General features: G+C 49.4%; 5 protein-coding genes across 5 annotated transcripts; 3 read left to right on the forward strand and 2 right to left on the reverse strand.

Moving 5' to 3' along the window:
* The first annotated feature begins 35 nt into the window (after positions 1-35).
* On the forward strand, positions 36-3,279 carry BC939DRAFT_528800 (uncharacterized protein). Its single transcript, XM_051561476.1, has 8 exons — positions 36-71; positions 155-290; positions 444-491; positions 606-698; positions 984-1,097; positions 1,189-1,391; positions 1,490-1,693; positions 1,790-3,279. The coding sequence occupies exons 1-8, from the start codon at positions 69-71 to the stop codon at positions 3,176-3,178; spliced, it is 2,190 nt and encodes a 729-aa protein (XP_051412428.1). The 5' UTR covers positions 36-68; the 3' UTR covers positions 3,179-3,279.
* Positions 3,280-4,184: 905 nt separating this feature from the next.
* BC939DRAFT_486948 (subtilisin-like protein) lies at positions 4,185-5,956 on the reverse strand (the record flags this gene model as incomplete). Its single annotated transcript, XM_051559339.1, has 2 exons — positions 4,185-5,026; positions 5,051-5,956. 2 exons carry the CDS (start codon positions 5,954-5,956, stop codon positions 4,259-4,261), a joined length of 1,674 nt encoding a protein of 557 aa, XP_051412429.1. The 3' UTR covers positions 4,185-4,258.
* A 1,435-nt stretch (positions 5,957-7,391) lies between these two features.
* On the forward strand, positions 7,392-8,961 carry BC939DRAFT_451078 (putative NADH-ubiquinone oxidoreductase 24 kDa subunit mitochondrial precursor). The gene is made up of 3 exons (XM_051555609.1): positions 7,392-7,565; positions 7,863-8,113; positions 8,408-8,961. Exons 1-3 carry the CDS (start codon positions 7,452-7,454, stop codon positions 8,784-8,786), a joined length of 744 nt encoding a protein of 247 aa, XP_051412430.1. The 5' UTR covers positions 7,392-7,451; the 3' UTR covers positions 8,787-8,961.
* Positions 8,962-9,276: 315 nt separating this feature from the next.
* Positions 9,277-11,224, forward strand: BC939DRAFT_477026 (WD40-repeat-containing domain protein; the record flags this gene model as incomplete). Its single annotated transcript, XM_051558638.1, has 4 exons — positions 9,277-9,437; positions 9,537-9,634; positions 9,774-10,219; positions 10,379-11,224. The coding sequence occupies 4 exons, from the start codon at positions 9,277-9,279 to the stop codon at positions 11,222-11,224; spliced, it is 1,551 nt and encodes a 516-aa protein (XP_051412431.1).
* A 396-nt stretch (positions 11,225-11,620) lies between these two features.
* Positions 11,621-13,535, reverse strand: BC939DRAFT_396998 (mitochondrial carrier domain-containing protein; the record flags this gene model as incomplete). The annotated part of the gene is made up of 2 exons (XM_051552326.1): positions 11,621-12,332; positions 13,303-13,535. The coding sequence occupies 2 exons, from the start codon at positions 13,533-13,535 to the stop codon at positions 11,621-11,623; spliced, it is 945 nt and encodes a 314-aa protein (XP_051412432.1).
* Positions 13,536-14,581: the final 1,046 nt, after the last annotated feature.

A 14,581-nucleotide genomic window follows, 5' to 3' on the forward strand; every position in this document is an offset into this window, starting at 1 on the left:
GTTGCGGGAGCAACCAGGGTCCCTTCGTCTCTTCCTTCCGTTCCCCTTTTCTTACATTCCCTTTCGCCATGGTATGCAGGTTGGCTCTTCCATTCAACTCAGGACCATCCTCTGATCTTCATTTCCTAACCATGGAATCTCAATGTGTGTCTAGTTTCAAAAACTATGGCCTTTCAACAGCACTTCCCAGCAGAACGGTCCTCCTCAGACCAACGACTCCCAAGACCATGGCGTGTCGACCAAAGTGAAACCAATCCACGCCTCATTTAACAAGGGCATACCACTCAATAGTACGGACACTGAAGCATCTGCCATCCCACGGATAGAACTATTGATCGCCATAATGACCCTCAGAACACTGGATCGAACAGTTCGCGTGGGCAATACCGAAACTAATCTGCACTGATCCTTCGTGTTTCCTATATCGAATGGATATTTAATAGTGAAAGTTGTTATCCGTGGCGACATCAGGACAGGGAAGACCTCTGTTTGTAAGTCTAATAGCCCCAACACGCTATCGCATTCGCAGACACATGCGAGAAAAATGATGTCAAACAATACAGGGAGCACAGACCAATGATTGCTAAACCGCGTTGTTTTTCTAGTCGAGCGATTACAAGGACTTCCCTTCAAGAACGAGCAGGAATACAAGACGACGGAGCAGATCCAGGTCGCCAACATTCCCTGGCAATACCCTCGTAAGGACTTCTCTGTCATCTGGATTGCTGGGCTGCGTAGTTCATGAAACAATCCACCCTATGTGGAAGAACTCCGGTCCTATTCTATTTTTAAGGTTCTTGTCCGGGGGCATGGGCAATGACGACAACTTTTGCTGGCCCCTGGAGTAATATCCACTTTATCTACGCGACCCCATGGAACATTAGTTGTCCGAGTCTTCATCATTGATACTCGCGGAAATTAATTTCATCGCTCTGTCACCCATGGACAAGTCTTACTGATCGGCGCTTCTCTTGGATATCTAGACACCAAGGACATTATCAAAGTCGAGATCTGGGATGTGGTTGACAAAGGTGTCCAGTCTGGAGAACTCAAGGCATCCAACAATAATACAACCCTCAAAATCGATAATCATGCTCGTAAGGAGAGACACCGTATTTTTTCATCGTACATGGCTGAAATGTTGAGAATTCCTCTAATGTTTTTCGTTCTTTGGACAACTTTTTATAGCCGTATCTCCTTCTAAAGCAAGACCTGCGGTGGGTGCAGAGTCAGTACCACACGCGGGATTCTCGCTCGACGCTTCGACAATCGACGTCTATCGGAACACAGATGGCGTTATATTGCTCTACGATATCTCCAAATCATGGACCTTTGACTATGCCGTCAAAGCACTCGAGGAGATTCCCATTAACATGCCTGTCCTAATTTTGGTATGCTGACTTTTTGCACCGCAACACATTTCTGGAAAGTCTTTTTTCCATAATATTAGCTGTCGTTTAATTGAGCATTTTCTTGATTCTTTTGGTAGAGCAATTTCTCAGACGACAGTCATCCACAACCTGTTCTACCTAGCGAACGTGTGAAAACACTTATGAGAGAACATAACAGCATACGCAATAGACAGCCCTGTGCTCCTGCAAACCTGATAAGGCACCTGGACGCCAGCATGAAGACCGGACTCGGCCTCAAAGAGATTCACGAGAGCTTCGGAATCCCGTTCTTAAACGTTTTGGTAGGACGATGGTCTTTGTTTTACCGCAAACTGATATTTCGTGGCCATCGGAGATAAAGTGTGCTAATTTAATCTTTATTATCGGTGTTGCAATAGAGAGAAACACATAGGAGACAGTTTGAACAAAAGACAGAGGAAATACAAGAGTTGCTGAGAACTCTGGATGGACATGCAGAGGAGCGTACAAGGAAATTGTCTCTTCAGCAACGGCAGCAACAACAGCAAGCACCAGTCCCCCAACCGTTATCCCCCAAAGAAGCGACTTCTTCAAGGAAACTCCAGCATTTGCCCGCATCGATTCAAACAACTGGTCCTACTATTCATCCTATTCCTCAGACATCATCACCTACGTCGCCAGCAAGAAAAACCAGGAATGAGCACACAAATGTCGATATCTTGAGCCCTACTCCTGTCTCTGTACAAACACCGGCTGTTCTATTTGACTTTAGTCCTGGCAAACTGGAGGAGGACTTTTTCCAGAACATCGATCTGGACTCTACAGCGCCGAGCGCAGTCAGCAACGAAGATACAGAGTCAGCACTAGCGACCTCTACCATCAAATTTCATGTAAAAGAGGGCAGTGCGGAGATGATTGCCAATCCGATGGTTGCAGAAGACGAGGATATTGAAGATAGCTCTTCAGACGAGCAGAAAGACCTGGATCTGCACCGGAGACAGGCGCCCATTTGGGCCTCTGACCAAGTGGAGAAGGGGTTGGTGAACCGCCATACGATCAAAGGATCAGAGGAGATGCGACTGGAGAATATTCAGGATGCAGATGGCAATGATAGTTTGGATACTCGGCGGGACGAGGACAGCGATGCTGGTGGCGTTGAAGACAGTGAGAATTCGACTCTGGAGAGCACCCCACCTCTTAGACACACCACCCAGCAGGACTCTGATGTCGAAAGCCAACCCGATTTCCCTGTTGCCTCGGCCATGTACTATGAGAATGAGCACTCGGCCTTTGCACAGGAGGATGATCATCTGGGCAAGCCTATAAGCGCAAGCGTTCTTGCGGTGTATGAGGAGATTGGTGACGGACGCCGTGATAACCCTTGGGATAGCACCGGAGACCTACTGAGTGGCATCGGTGAATCAACCAAGAATGTGCTCCACCAATCTAATGAAGAGCAGGATCAGGGTCGGGAGCAGGAGCAGGAGCAGGAGCAGGAGCAGGAGCAGGAGCAAGTCGGACAATCGTTTTTGCAGACCGCTGGATCGTCCAATAGAGCCGAGGGCAGCGAGACAGCGAATGATGTGGTGCAGGTGGAAACCAATCTTATACCTACAGTTGTTGCTGATGCTGAAGCTAGGGAAGACGTGCTCGCGTCTGCTACGATGGTCAGTACAGAGGGCAGTGGTGGCGATGCCGAGGACAAGGAGGACGATGACGAGGAGGGATCAAGTCCTGCGGCTGCGACAACAGAGGATAAAAAGAAGACGAAAAAGAAGAACAAGAAGAAGGGCAAGAAGAGCAAATGAGATGGATCTGGGGCGAATATTAAAAGTATAGACACTAATAAAACCTGCAATTGGTCTCTGCTACGGCATTGGCGCGATTCCTGCGCACACGCAGTCAATAGGATTATGGAATACATTTAATTTCTACAGCTGTAGCAAAGATACCAATCTTTGTACAGCGAGACTCTACGTAAAAAACCACCATTGATAGCCATCCCTGCAGAAGGAATTCTCGAGCGGTTGGTGAGACTATTCCTTTGATCATCACCTGTGGAGGATTTGGCTATCAAATCGAGCCGCCCGCCCATTTTCATGGAAAAAGGACATCTTGGACGTGTTTGTGGTTTCTCTGAATCCATGGAAGAGTCCATCCTGGGGTCTTCATATTCACAATGTACCCCCCCCCCCCCCCCAATTCTGCACTCAAAGTCCACACGAGTTTCTTCTTTTTTTTTTTTTTGTATTTACACCTGTCGTATCAGCAAAATCTGTGGAGCATTCCTGGCAAGAGACTATGATAGTGATAACATTGGCATGTAGGCTATCATTAGGAATTATGGGCATGCGCGTTGTAAGATTCACAAGTTGCATTTAGCATACTATTTGTGTTTTCATGATTTACAGGTTTCTGGGCGGGATTGAGTTAGGCCAGATGCCTAGGCTACATCGTTGTTGGAGTGAATGAGTATTGCACTATATTGACCAATGTAGTAGGTGCGAGCAGAGAAGAGTACCCTTCACGTAGTGCAGACAAGAACTGCTTTATAAGGTGCCGTATGCCCTGGAAATAAAGATCCTTCTCTTGTCTTGTTGACTTTCTTGTCTGCAAGTGAATATATAAGCAGGCGCTGCTGTTGCATTCATTGTACTTATACCATTTACCATTGGCCCTTAGCCCGATATAAATGGTCATCTAAACCCCTACTTTTACCTTTAGACGTACCCATCAGATTCATATCATAGTCCTCATCAGATGTATCTCCTTGTCTGAGCTCTGTTACATCAACCATGATCCAGCAGATGATAGCTTCGGGTTATTTATTATTCGACTACGCTGAGACAACAACATAGGTGACAAGAATCGCTACACAAAATATCGCATCAGAATCCGAGGGCCGTAAGCATTCTTTGAAAGTTGGGTGTGCCCAGGCCCGTGACAGGATCCCAGCCGCTGACTGCAGAGAACCCGTTTGTGTTGCACCCTGGATTGTTGCCATGGACAATGTCGTTCAATGCTCCAGGATTGCTATAGAGAAAAGGATTCAAGAATCCCATCGGCGCCCTTCCTGCGCGTATCAGCTGGTCATTGAGGAGGGCGATGACTGAAGCAAAGATGGAGACGCTGGCGGATGTACCTTCGACCAGTCCCCACTGGCCTCCAAGGGCTATCGTGACGACCATGCCCTGGGCGGCGACATCTGGGTATGCACGGCCGTTTGCGTTGTAGCGACCGTTGTACTGGCTACCCAATCGGTTAATATAGCTGTTCACGGCACCGGCTTGATACTGGGGTCTGTTGAAGTAGTTCGAGAACCCTCCAGCAGACAACCCTGCACCCACTTCCGGCTGGATGCCTGTCGTTGCTCCGACACTGGTCACGAAGGGACAGGTCGATGGGAATGTTGGTACGAACGTGTTACCACAATAGGTATCGACGTTTACTCCGGCCACTCCACCGTCTCCAGAAGAGTGAATAACGCTGGTTCCCCTGGCTCCAAGCTGCATGTACACGTTGCACAAATTATTTGCAACTCTCTGAGATACCACACGCTCATCAATTTTATAGCCTATGCTGAGAACGGTGGGGACTACAGGCTGGTGGAGCAGAAAGTTCGCAACATCGAGGAAGCCGGTCATGTCGTTTCGTCCCTAGGTTATGAATTGCGTCGGTACCCCGCTCGCGATCCCGACTGTATACTGAATGTCCAGGTTAGCTTCTAATCCAGCCAGGGCAGGGTCTTGGGGATTCACGCCACCATCGATAAAGACCTCTGCAAAGGTAGGAGCCGGATTCAAGTCTGGACGGAGATCACGCAAGAACCGCGCTAGATCTGCCTTGTTCGCATTCTCTCCTAAGAAACCAGAAACAGCAATGCTGTTGTCCGCTTGCGTAGACCTGTTCCTCGGAATACCGTAGAGATCAAAGATGCAACTTGGGGTTACTTGATTTGCGCAGACAGGTGCGGTTTGTCTTTTGGCTAGTTTTAGGGCCGTGGAGGGTTTGGAAGGTCTTAGATCCTTCTCAAAGGACGTTGCCGGCGTCACAAAATCGACAATGTCAAGAAGGGAGCTTGGGATGCTGTACGACTGAGTGCGGGTGATGGATTTGCCGGTGTTACGGTCGCGATAGATCTTGTACTGTGCCTGGAGGAGTGTATTGGCTTGTGCCACCGCCAGCTCCACCTTGATCCACTGGTGGTCGTGAGTTCCCTCGATGCCAAAGGCTTTGAGCCAGCTGAGAACAAGCTTAACTGTGTCTTCTGCGGGATTGAGCATCGCGTGGACCTGATCGGCGGTCATGTGTTTCTGGTAGTTCTGGTGGTCAGGCGTGCTAATCTCCGTGAACCGGCGTTCAAACTCTTGAAGGTTCTGCAGCTTGAAGCCGATGCCGAGGGAAATGACTTGGTCGGACGGTGCGGATCCTTCATCGATCCATGGATCCGGAATGGTATCTCGCTGCTCTAAGACGGTGTACTGAGCGAATTCCTTGGGCAGAGGCACATTGAGCGGAGGGGGGAGTGCGAGAATACACTGGAGTATGATGGCAAGAATGAGGATTATAAAGACGAAGGATGCCATGTTATGGCTTAGGGACCCTTGAAGAATGTGTGCGCGAGAGTGAGAGAGAGGAGACTAAGAGAGAGAGGAGGGGTTGTGCGGGGACATGTCGCGTTCGCGTTCCGTTTTATAGTTGTGCGCTTCAGCGCGTATCAATGGATCCTTGCCGCTGTAAAAGATGCTCTCGAGGACCAGGCATTCCCCATATGAGGAACCTGAGGGGTACGCGACTAGACTGCAGGTGAGCTAAAAAAAACGGCAAGGGGCGAGGGGTATATCGTCTTAGTTTGTCTTCAAGATCCCTAACGGATTCTACATGCCTAGCTCGAGAGCTGTGACCTTAGCAGGATGGGGAAAAGGCAAGATTTCGACAAGGATGATAGTCATGTCATTAACAGATTGTAGAGGTGTAAGACCCCATCGACTGCATTCATAATAGAGAGCTGGTTTGTATTGTGGAATAGCTAAGCAGGAGTAATAGGCTTTGGCAGCCAAGCGTTCATAGCGACGTTGCTTTTTGATCCTTCGATGTCGGTTCTTCCTATCATACTAAAGCAGAATTCAGTAAGCGTTGGACTGTTCACTCACTAATAGGGAACGTGCGCTGGCTTTAGACCGTCGAGAGACAGGTTAATTTTACCCCACTGATGAAATGTTGTTGCAATAGTAATTGGACTTAGTACGAGAGGAACCGTTCATTCGGATGATTGGTATTTGGGCCTGCCTGAGCAGGCAATGGCCCGAAGCTATCATCCGTTGGATTATGGCTGAACGCCTCTTAGTCAGAATCCGTGTTAGAACGCGACGATTTCCTGCCTTTTTTAATCTTTAGTTGAATACGAATAGACCCTCGAGTTTTGAATCATACTGCGCGGGTACGTTTGCGCTACGGAAAAGTGGTAAAACGGAGTATTGCCATTCTCTCGATGTTAGGCTAAAGGGTAATCACAGCCAGCTCTCATCTTTGCGTGTAAAATGAGTGTTTCGACCCACGCCCTAGCCTCTTTTTTCTGTGTAGTCTCTTTCTGTTTTATGAGGGAGCAGGGAGTCAAAGAACAGGAAAACAAGGAGGGATGGATGCTGAATGACTATCATTGCACACGACGATGTATATAGTAACTATACGCGGTCGAGTGCCGATGATATCAGTGCACATAGCCAGCGGTATGCTGAGAGGGGGGACGCCAAGAGACCAAGGCATGCTTGAATAAAGAGGAAGGAGGACCAAAGCATGCTCCACACAAGGGGAAGGAGGGCTAGAAAAGATCAAGGGCGGTCTGAGACGATCAAAGATATGTTGTATAGTTTACATAGTCTCAGAGGTCAATAGATCAAAGGGATATGCTCTTCAGTTCAGATGCACTTTCTTGCGAGGATGCGTTCTGTGACGTACTTGCGCCTGAATTGTTCTGTACTCTTTTGGAGGCCGTTCGTTCGGCAACAAACAGGAGCAAGATTCAATCTCAATTCTCGTCCCCCATTCCCGCTCCCCCATCCTTTCACACATACATCCACCATGCTCGGCCGATCCCTCCTCAAGCAGGCTGCTGCTGCACCCGCCCTCTGCTCTGTCGCCGCCAAGCGCACCATCACCTCCTCCCGCATTGCACTCTCCGACAAGCTGTTTGTGGTAATTATTCGACCTGATCAGCCCATATTTCCGCTTCCGGACCTGATTTCCGAGATGCTCGGGGTGGCACTAAGCGCTACTTTAGTACCCCATTCAACTATCGCGGCCCTTTCTTTACTTTTGCCTTCATCATCTTCCGCGTTGAAACAGCGCATCACCTCAAAGTTCCGACCTTGGCGCCGCGCGCGTTTCTATCCGCGTTGTACCTTTTTATTCCTCCCTCCGAGAGTGCATTTGTGCCTGATGTTTGTATGTATCGTCCAAACATTAAGCTGAAACTTCTTGTTTTACGAATAGCACCGCGATACTTCTGACAACAATGCCAACGTCAAGTTCGAATTCACTCCCGAAAACATGGAGCGCGCAAAGGAGATCATTGCCAAGTACCCTCCTCAGTACAAGAAGGGGGCCATCATGCCCTTGTTGGACCTGGGCCAGCGTCAGCTCGGCTGGACCAGCTTGCCCGTCATGAATGCCGTCGCCACGATGGTTGAAGTCCCTCCCATGCGCGTCTACGAGGTCGCCACCTTTTACACCATGTACAACCGGTACGTTTATATCTTTATTCCCGGACATCCTTTTCAGCGACGTTTTTTTACAGGACACCTGTACATATGGATTCAATTGGAGATGCAGCACTGTAACACCTCTCTGGCAATCGACGAAAGGAATGGACATTGGATGACGGCCCAGCACAGGACCATGAAGGGGCAAACGGCCATTGGTTTAACTCAGGATGGCGAGGCGTACTACCGGCATGGATATATTGATTCATGAGACTGCACGCACAACTAACGCGTTCGGTCATAATCCTGTCTCGTTGTTATCCATATCTGACATAGTGAACCCGTCGGCAAATACTTCCTTCAGCTGTGCACGACTACGCCTTGCCAATTGTGCGGATCAACAGAGATTTTGAAGACCATCGAGTCGGACTTGGGCATCAAGGTCGGAGAGACCACCAAGGACGGCAGGTTCACGCTGGTTGAGGTCGAGTGCGCTGGTGCTTGTGTAAACGCACCAGTGTTGGCTGTCAACGATGACTACTACGAGGATCTGACCCCAGAGACGACTGTCAAGGTGCTCGAGTCTCTCAAGACTGACAAGCCTCTTAAGGCTGGCCCCCAGTCTGGTCGTCATACCTGCGAACCCAAGGGAGGTTTGACCACGCTGACCTCTGAACCCACTGGCCCCGGATTCATGGTCCGCCCTGATCTGTAAGGGAGACCTTTAACAAGCCCTTATTCATCCCCACTCAACTCGCCCTTTCCTTTCAACCTCTCGACCGCTACATGCACCCATACAACCGCCACTACACCGTCTCTCAAACATCCAATTGCTCACGATAGAGGCCAGAAAGAAGACATCGCGCCAAACGTTCTAATAAAATATCAGGTTTTTTTTTTAACATGTGTGTATATATGTAAAAACGGGGCCATTTCAGGATGGTTGATGAGAAGTGTGTGGCTTGTTCGGACTGCCTGCCATGTTTATCGTTTCTTTCTTTTTTTTTTTTTTTGTACCCCTCGCTCCTTCACTGCCGCCCAGTTGTTTGCATTCCTCACCTCTTTCCCCATTCCCCCTTCTCCTTTTTCCACCCTCGTAAGTCTACACGCACCTCGACACGCAGGTAGAGTCCGCACTCTTACCGCCGCTGTCTCTAACACCTATCTTCATTATTCCATGCCTCGATATACAGCCTTAAACAACCATGATTTCAGCACTGCAATGGGTCCGCAGGGGTGCTGCCCAGGCTAGGCCCGACAAGTACGACCTGGACGAGAAAGAGTTCAAGCGAATCAACGATTATACAGCCCAGCATCTTGCGGACGCTAAAGAAGAACTGGATGCCGCAAAGAAAGCAGAGAGAGTGTAGGTCACCATCAATTGCTTTCCTTTTGCAGCGGATTGTTCTTTTCTGATGTAGATCTACTGATACTGACGACACCTGTTGCTTTCAATACTTTACAGTGCCAATGGAATGGAAGTGGAGACCATCAAAGAAACAAATCCAGAGCTTTCAGAGTATAACTTGGACGACTATGACGAGGAGAAGCCTGAGGGTCAAGGTACAACCTCTTTTTTACTATCTCTAGGACGTGGTTATTGATTACCTGGACTGGTTGGCATTGATCGTCCCTTAACACAGCTCTGTAATACTTTCTCTCTCTCTCTTCCCCTCTTTGATGTGGGATCTTTCTCCAATAGAGGCAACGATTTTCAGTAACTTGAAGGGACTCACGTACTACACATCCAATCGGGAGGATCCATATATTACCTTGAGGGACGAGGAGGACGAGGACGAAGAGGATGTGTTGATCCAGCCTACAGACAACCTATTGTTGGCCGCCAAGACCGAGGACGATATTTCACATTTGGAAGTCTATCTGTACGACGAATCAGAGGAAAACGAGGGCAATATGTACGTGCACCACGATATCATGCTTCCAGCCTTCCCTCTGTGCCTCGAGTGGCTGGACTTCCGAGTTGGACGCAAGAGCAGCATGCAGACTCCAGGAAACTATGTTGCCGTTGGAACGTTTGACCCCGAGATCGAGATCTGGGACCTGGACACGATCGACAATATGTACCCGGATGCCGTTCTGGGAGCACAGGACAAGAGTAAAAAGAAGAAGGGCGCCAAAAAGTCAAAGGTATGTACATTTTAGATGCGATGCTTCATAAGCTGATTTTTTTTTCTTTCTTTCTCTGAACTTTTATTGACATCTCGACTCTGTATTATTCTTTCTAACATGGAACCCCATATTACTTTTACTTCCATTTCTTTTTGGCCTTCTTCATAATGTTTATAGAAGCCCAACAATGAATACCACACGGATGCAGTGTTGGCTCTCGCGTGGAACAAGCAGCATCGTAATATCTTGGCATCAGCATCTGCGGACACGACAGTGAAGCTCTGGGATCTGACGACACAACAGTGCGCGCATTCGTTCAGTCACCACACGGATAAGGTCCAGGCTCTCGCCTGGAACCCAGTCGAGTCGACGGCCATGGCAACTGGATCGTACGACAAGACTGTCGTAGTCTTCGATTCGAGAGCACCGGATGCTCGTGCCACATGGAAGCTGCAGGCAGATGTCGAGTGTTTGCGCTGGGACCCCCATGATGCCCAGTGCTTCTACGTGTCAACGGACGACGGCATGGTTCAGTACTTTGATGCTCGTCAGAGTGGTGCTCAGCCCGTGTTCCGACTCCATGCGCACGACAAGGCGGTCTCGGCCCTGGACATCAACACGACTGTGCGGGGATGCATTGTGACGGGATCAACAGACGGATCGGTCAAGGTATGGGATGTGAACGAGAACCGACCGTCGATGGTGACGAGCCGAAATGTCAAGAGCGATATCGGACAGGTCTTTTCGGTTACGTTCTGTCCGGATGCGCCCTTCAACCTCGCGATGGCAGGATCGGCAGGCAAAGTCAATATCTGGGACATTGCCACAAACGCAGGAGTCAGGCGGGCCTTTGAGGGGCGCTCGACCATTGTGGCCAACAGGAATGCGGAGAAGGAGAAGGTCGTTGCCATGCCCAGTGACGATGAGCCCGAATCGGAGGAGGAAATGGACGGCGCGGATATTGACATGGACGACGTTGCAGAGAGTGATTTTGAGGAGGAGGAGAGTGGAGAGGACGTTTAATAATGAAGGCATTAGAGTAGCATATGGAGACACAACGACAACAAACAACGACATATCATTCAACAAACACAGCATACATGCATTGAATCAACTACATCAGCTCCTCTTTGTCTATGTGCTATGTTCCATGGCATGCTTCCGGTATGCGTCAATGAACGTGTTGTATTTTATTACTTTTATCGTGAAAGAGATAGATGTACAGTACAATGGAGGTGTTGTGAGAATGAGTGGGGTTCAGCAGCAACGGAATGGCAAGTGAAAAGGAATACAACAAAGAGCATCGGTTCTTAAGGCAAAAAAAAAAAGGGAAGGGGATCTACGAGAGAGAGGGAGAGAAGCAAATGTACGAGCGAAAGGGATAGTATCCGCGACAACGGAACGCATTCCCTTTCTTTTTTAGTGCTTGCCATACCTCTCATTTACAACCTTCTTCAATGCGTCACCTCCTGCGACCATGCAGATCGTCTGCCACATGCCGAGACCGAAACGTGGGACGGATCCACGGTAGAAGCCCTTGAGTCCGTTTGTCTGCCAGATCCAGCGTGCACAGTTGGCGATGGTCATCTTCTCGGGTCGTCCTACGGTCTTGAGCTGTGATTGCATTTCAACACGGATGACTTCGATGGGCTGGTTCCAGATGGAGAGACCACCTCCGATGGCCGAGGCCGCGATCTTTTCCCAGGCGTTCAAGGGCGTTCCGGCCTCGGTTTTGCGGACCTTGCGAATGGTCTCCTCAGCCAGACGGGAGAGACCGAGACGGGATCCCCAGTTGGTGCACTGTCTCACAGCGACGGCGTTGACGCCCTTGTTGATGCCACGGATGCCCTCGCGCTTGAAGATATCGGAGGCGACCGCAAAAGTCGACATTTGGGCGGGGGCGCCGGGGACACTGACGGCCTTGTGACGGGTGATCTCGACGGTCTTCATGAATGTGCAGAAGCCCATGGTGGTGTATGCCTGAGCAAGACCGCCTCCCATACCTCCGAGCAGACCGGCGGTAAAGGGTGAGACGCCGCCGGTATTAAGGGCGACGTATTCGATTTCACTAGCAGCAAAGATGAGGACGGCGCCCTTTGTGCTGGCCTCGATCCAAGCCCAGGGGATCAGTCTTGATCAGGTCCAGGAAAGATATGCAGTGAGATTCAAAGATGGGATTAGTCACACGAAAGGCTTTCAAAAGAAGTTCCGATAGGTAATTCATATGATAATTTAACAAAATAAATACACACACGACACGATGTAAACAATGTGGAGGAAACAGGGACAAGGAGAATGCTCCATTGGAGAGCAGTGGAGAAGTGGCGAGAGGTCGTTGCTAGATGTCGAATCGAAAGTGGGAGGGTCATCAATATCGTCCTTCACTCGCGTAAAAGAACGGTCAGAGAAAAAAAAGCCAAGCTGTCTGCAATTGAGAAGAGGCCAGGTCGATTTTCCTTCTTTCTTTCTGAAAATAGGTTTTTTCTCCGGGTACAGTATGCACCATTAAATCAAAGGAGATGTCAAGGGGGAGCACAGAAAGCTAATGATGCACATGTCAGTCGAGGAAAACTGCATTGCTTTGAGCCAGACGGACGCGGAATAAACCGTGAGAACATCTTAAGATTGCCGACGCCATTGTCATCCTTTGTAGTTGCTCCCTCTGTGGTGCGACTACAGTAGCCGTGTCATTGGCGATGATAACCATGATGATGATGATGATGATGATGATCACGTAGTCCTCTGCTTGGTTTCCTGCTTGGTTGACGTCGTCGTCCACATCCAATGTCATTGCCGAGTCTGTTCCTGTGTTTCCTGTGTTTCAATTGGTTCATCTGTCGCTCTTTTTGGTGACAAGTCGCGAGTCTCGTCAGTTAGACTGTCATCGTTGCACTGTAAGGTCCCTTTCTGATCGTTCGGCTTTTTACTAGTCGCCTTTTTTTTTTTCTTTTTCCTGTCCCTTCCTTCCAGTCAATGACAGTCGAATCATATCAAAGGAAAGCATGATGGGATGTAAAGACGAAGATAAAGAAGGAAAAAAAGAAAAGAAAAGAAAAGAAAAGAAAAGAAAAGAAAAAAAACACGAAGTGAAGATGCGTTACCCCTGATAGAATCCAGAGATGCCTCCACGCTGGTAGATCTTCTTGAAGGCGGTGACCATGTTGTCCTGTCGGTTGGCGGCGAGGTGGGTCTTGATGACCTCGAAGGGCTGTCCGAGGGTGGTGACCTCGAACATGTTCATGGCCGCACCGACACCGAGGTTGGCAAAGTTGACCTTTTTCTTCGCGGGCTGGCCAGCATCCAGGGTGGCATTGGAGACGATGGTGACAGCCATTTCTGAAGAGAGTAAAGACGAGGGGAGAGGAAAGGGAGTCGTGGGGTCGTGGGGTGGGGTGGGTTGAATTGGTGGAGAAAGAGACGGGGAAGAAGAAGAAAGGAGAGAGGGGGGGAGAGAGGATCAGTGCCCGTGGATATATTTATATGGGTCGAGGGCCCGTTCCCAGTCCTCAGTAACTTGATATTTCTTGATTTGATGGGGAGACAGACAGAGGGGAGGAGATAGGCTACGGCGGTACCCCTGATAGTACCGATAGTCTTGACAGTCTTGACAGTCTTGATAGTCTTGATAGTCTTGATAGTCTTGATAGTCTTGATAGTCTTGATAGTCTCGATAGTCATGGAGGGTGTGGGCCGACTGCAGCACCGCACCGCACCGCAGAGGCCAGGCTGCCCAACGGACATTTGTTCTGTTTGTTGGTGCCCCCGCTGTTTGTCGAGCGCGAGTCCGAGGGGCGATAGTCTATTAGGGTTGGCTGCCCATGGACACACACCCCCCCTCCTCGATTGGTGGGTGTCGAGCCTGCAAAGCGACGACCCACCACAATTTCTTTTTTTGGGGGCCGCTCAACCAGACCAGACAGGACAAGACGCGCCATATCTGCAGCCGAAAAGTCAGCTCAGCACAACCCACGCCAGAGAGGATTCCCGCTGTCCGCGTCCATCCGCACTCCTCTGAGGACAGACACAGACATCGGCTGATTTTCTACATTTCTTTTTTTTCCCTTGGCTCCCCGCATCGAATGATGGGTGCCTGGAATACGTGAACATGTTTATGCACCCTTCTGAGCAAACGCCATTCTCGCTGGAAACCCAACAGGTTGCGTCAGCCGTCAACGCTGTCCATATTACTCACACATGCAGAAAAAACACGTCGACATTTCCGTGCCTGAATATCACCTCTCTCATTCTACAATACCCAATTGCCTGCGCACCCTGCATAGTCTATGCATCAGAGCCAGAGTAAGCCGGTACTTGAGTCGCGTCTTTCCAGGTTAATTATGGCCTGCATTACCACACTATGCATTCCCTCTGGTCCGATCT

This window comes from Gamsiella multidivaricata (genome assembly GCF_025024155.1).
Source record: "Gamsiella multidivaricata strain RSA 2152 chromosome Unknown BC939scaffold_31, whole genome shotgun sequence".
NCBI lineage: Eukaryota > Fungi > Mortierellomycota > Mortierellomycetes > Mortierellales > Mortierellaceae > Gamsiella > Gamsiella multidivaricata.

Bases quoted from the DNA above. Each gene is read 5' to 3' on its own strand.
- BC939DRAFT_528800 (XM_051561476.1), top strand. The intron at 1,098-1,188 runs GTAAGGAGAGAC...AACTTTTTATAG, and splicing joins CAAAATCGATAATCATGCTC to CCGTATCTCCTTCTAAAGCA. The intron at 1,694-1,789 runs GTAGGACGATGG...GTGTTGCAATAG, and splicing joins TCCCGTTCTTAAACGTTTTG to AGAGAAACACATAGGAGACA.
- BC939DRAFT_451078 (XM_051555609.1), top strand. From the start codon at position 7,452: ATGCTCGGCCGATCCCTCCTCAAGCAGGCTGCTGCTGCACCCGCCCTC. The intron at 7,566-7,862 runs GTAATTATTCGA...TTTTACGAATAG, and splicing joins TCTCCGACAAGCTGTTTGTG to CACCGCGATACTTCTGACAA. The intron at 8,114-8,407 runs GTACGTTTATAT...TATCTGACATAG, and splicing joins TTTTACACCATGTACAACCG to TGAACCCGTCGGCAAATACT.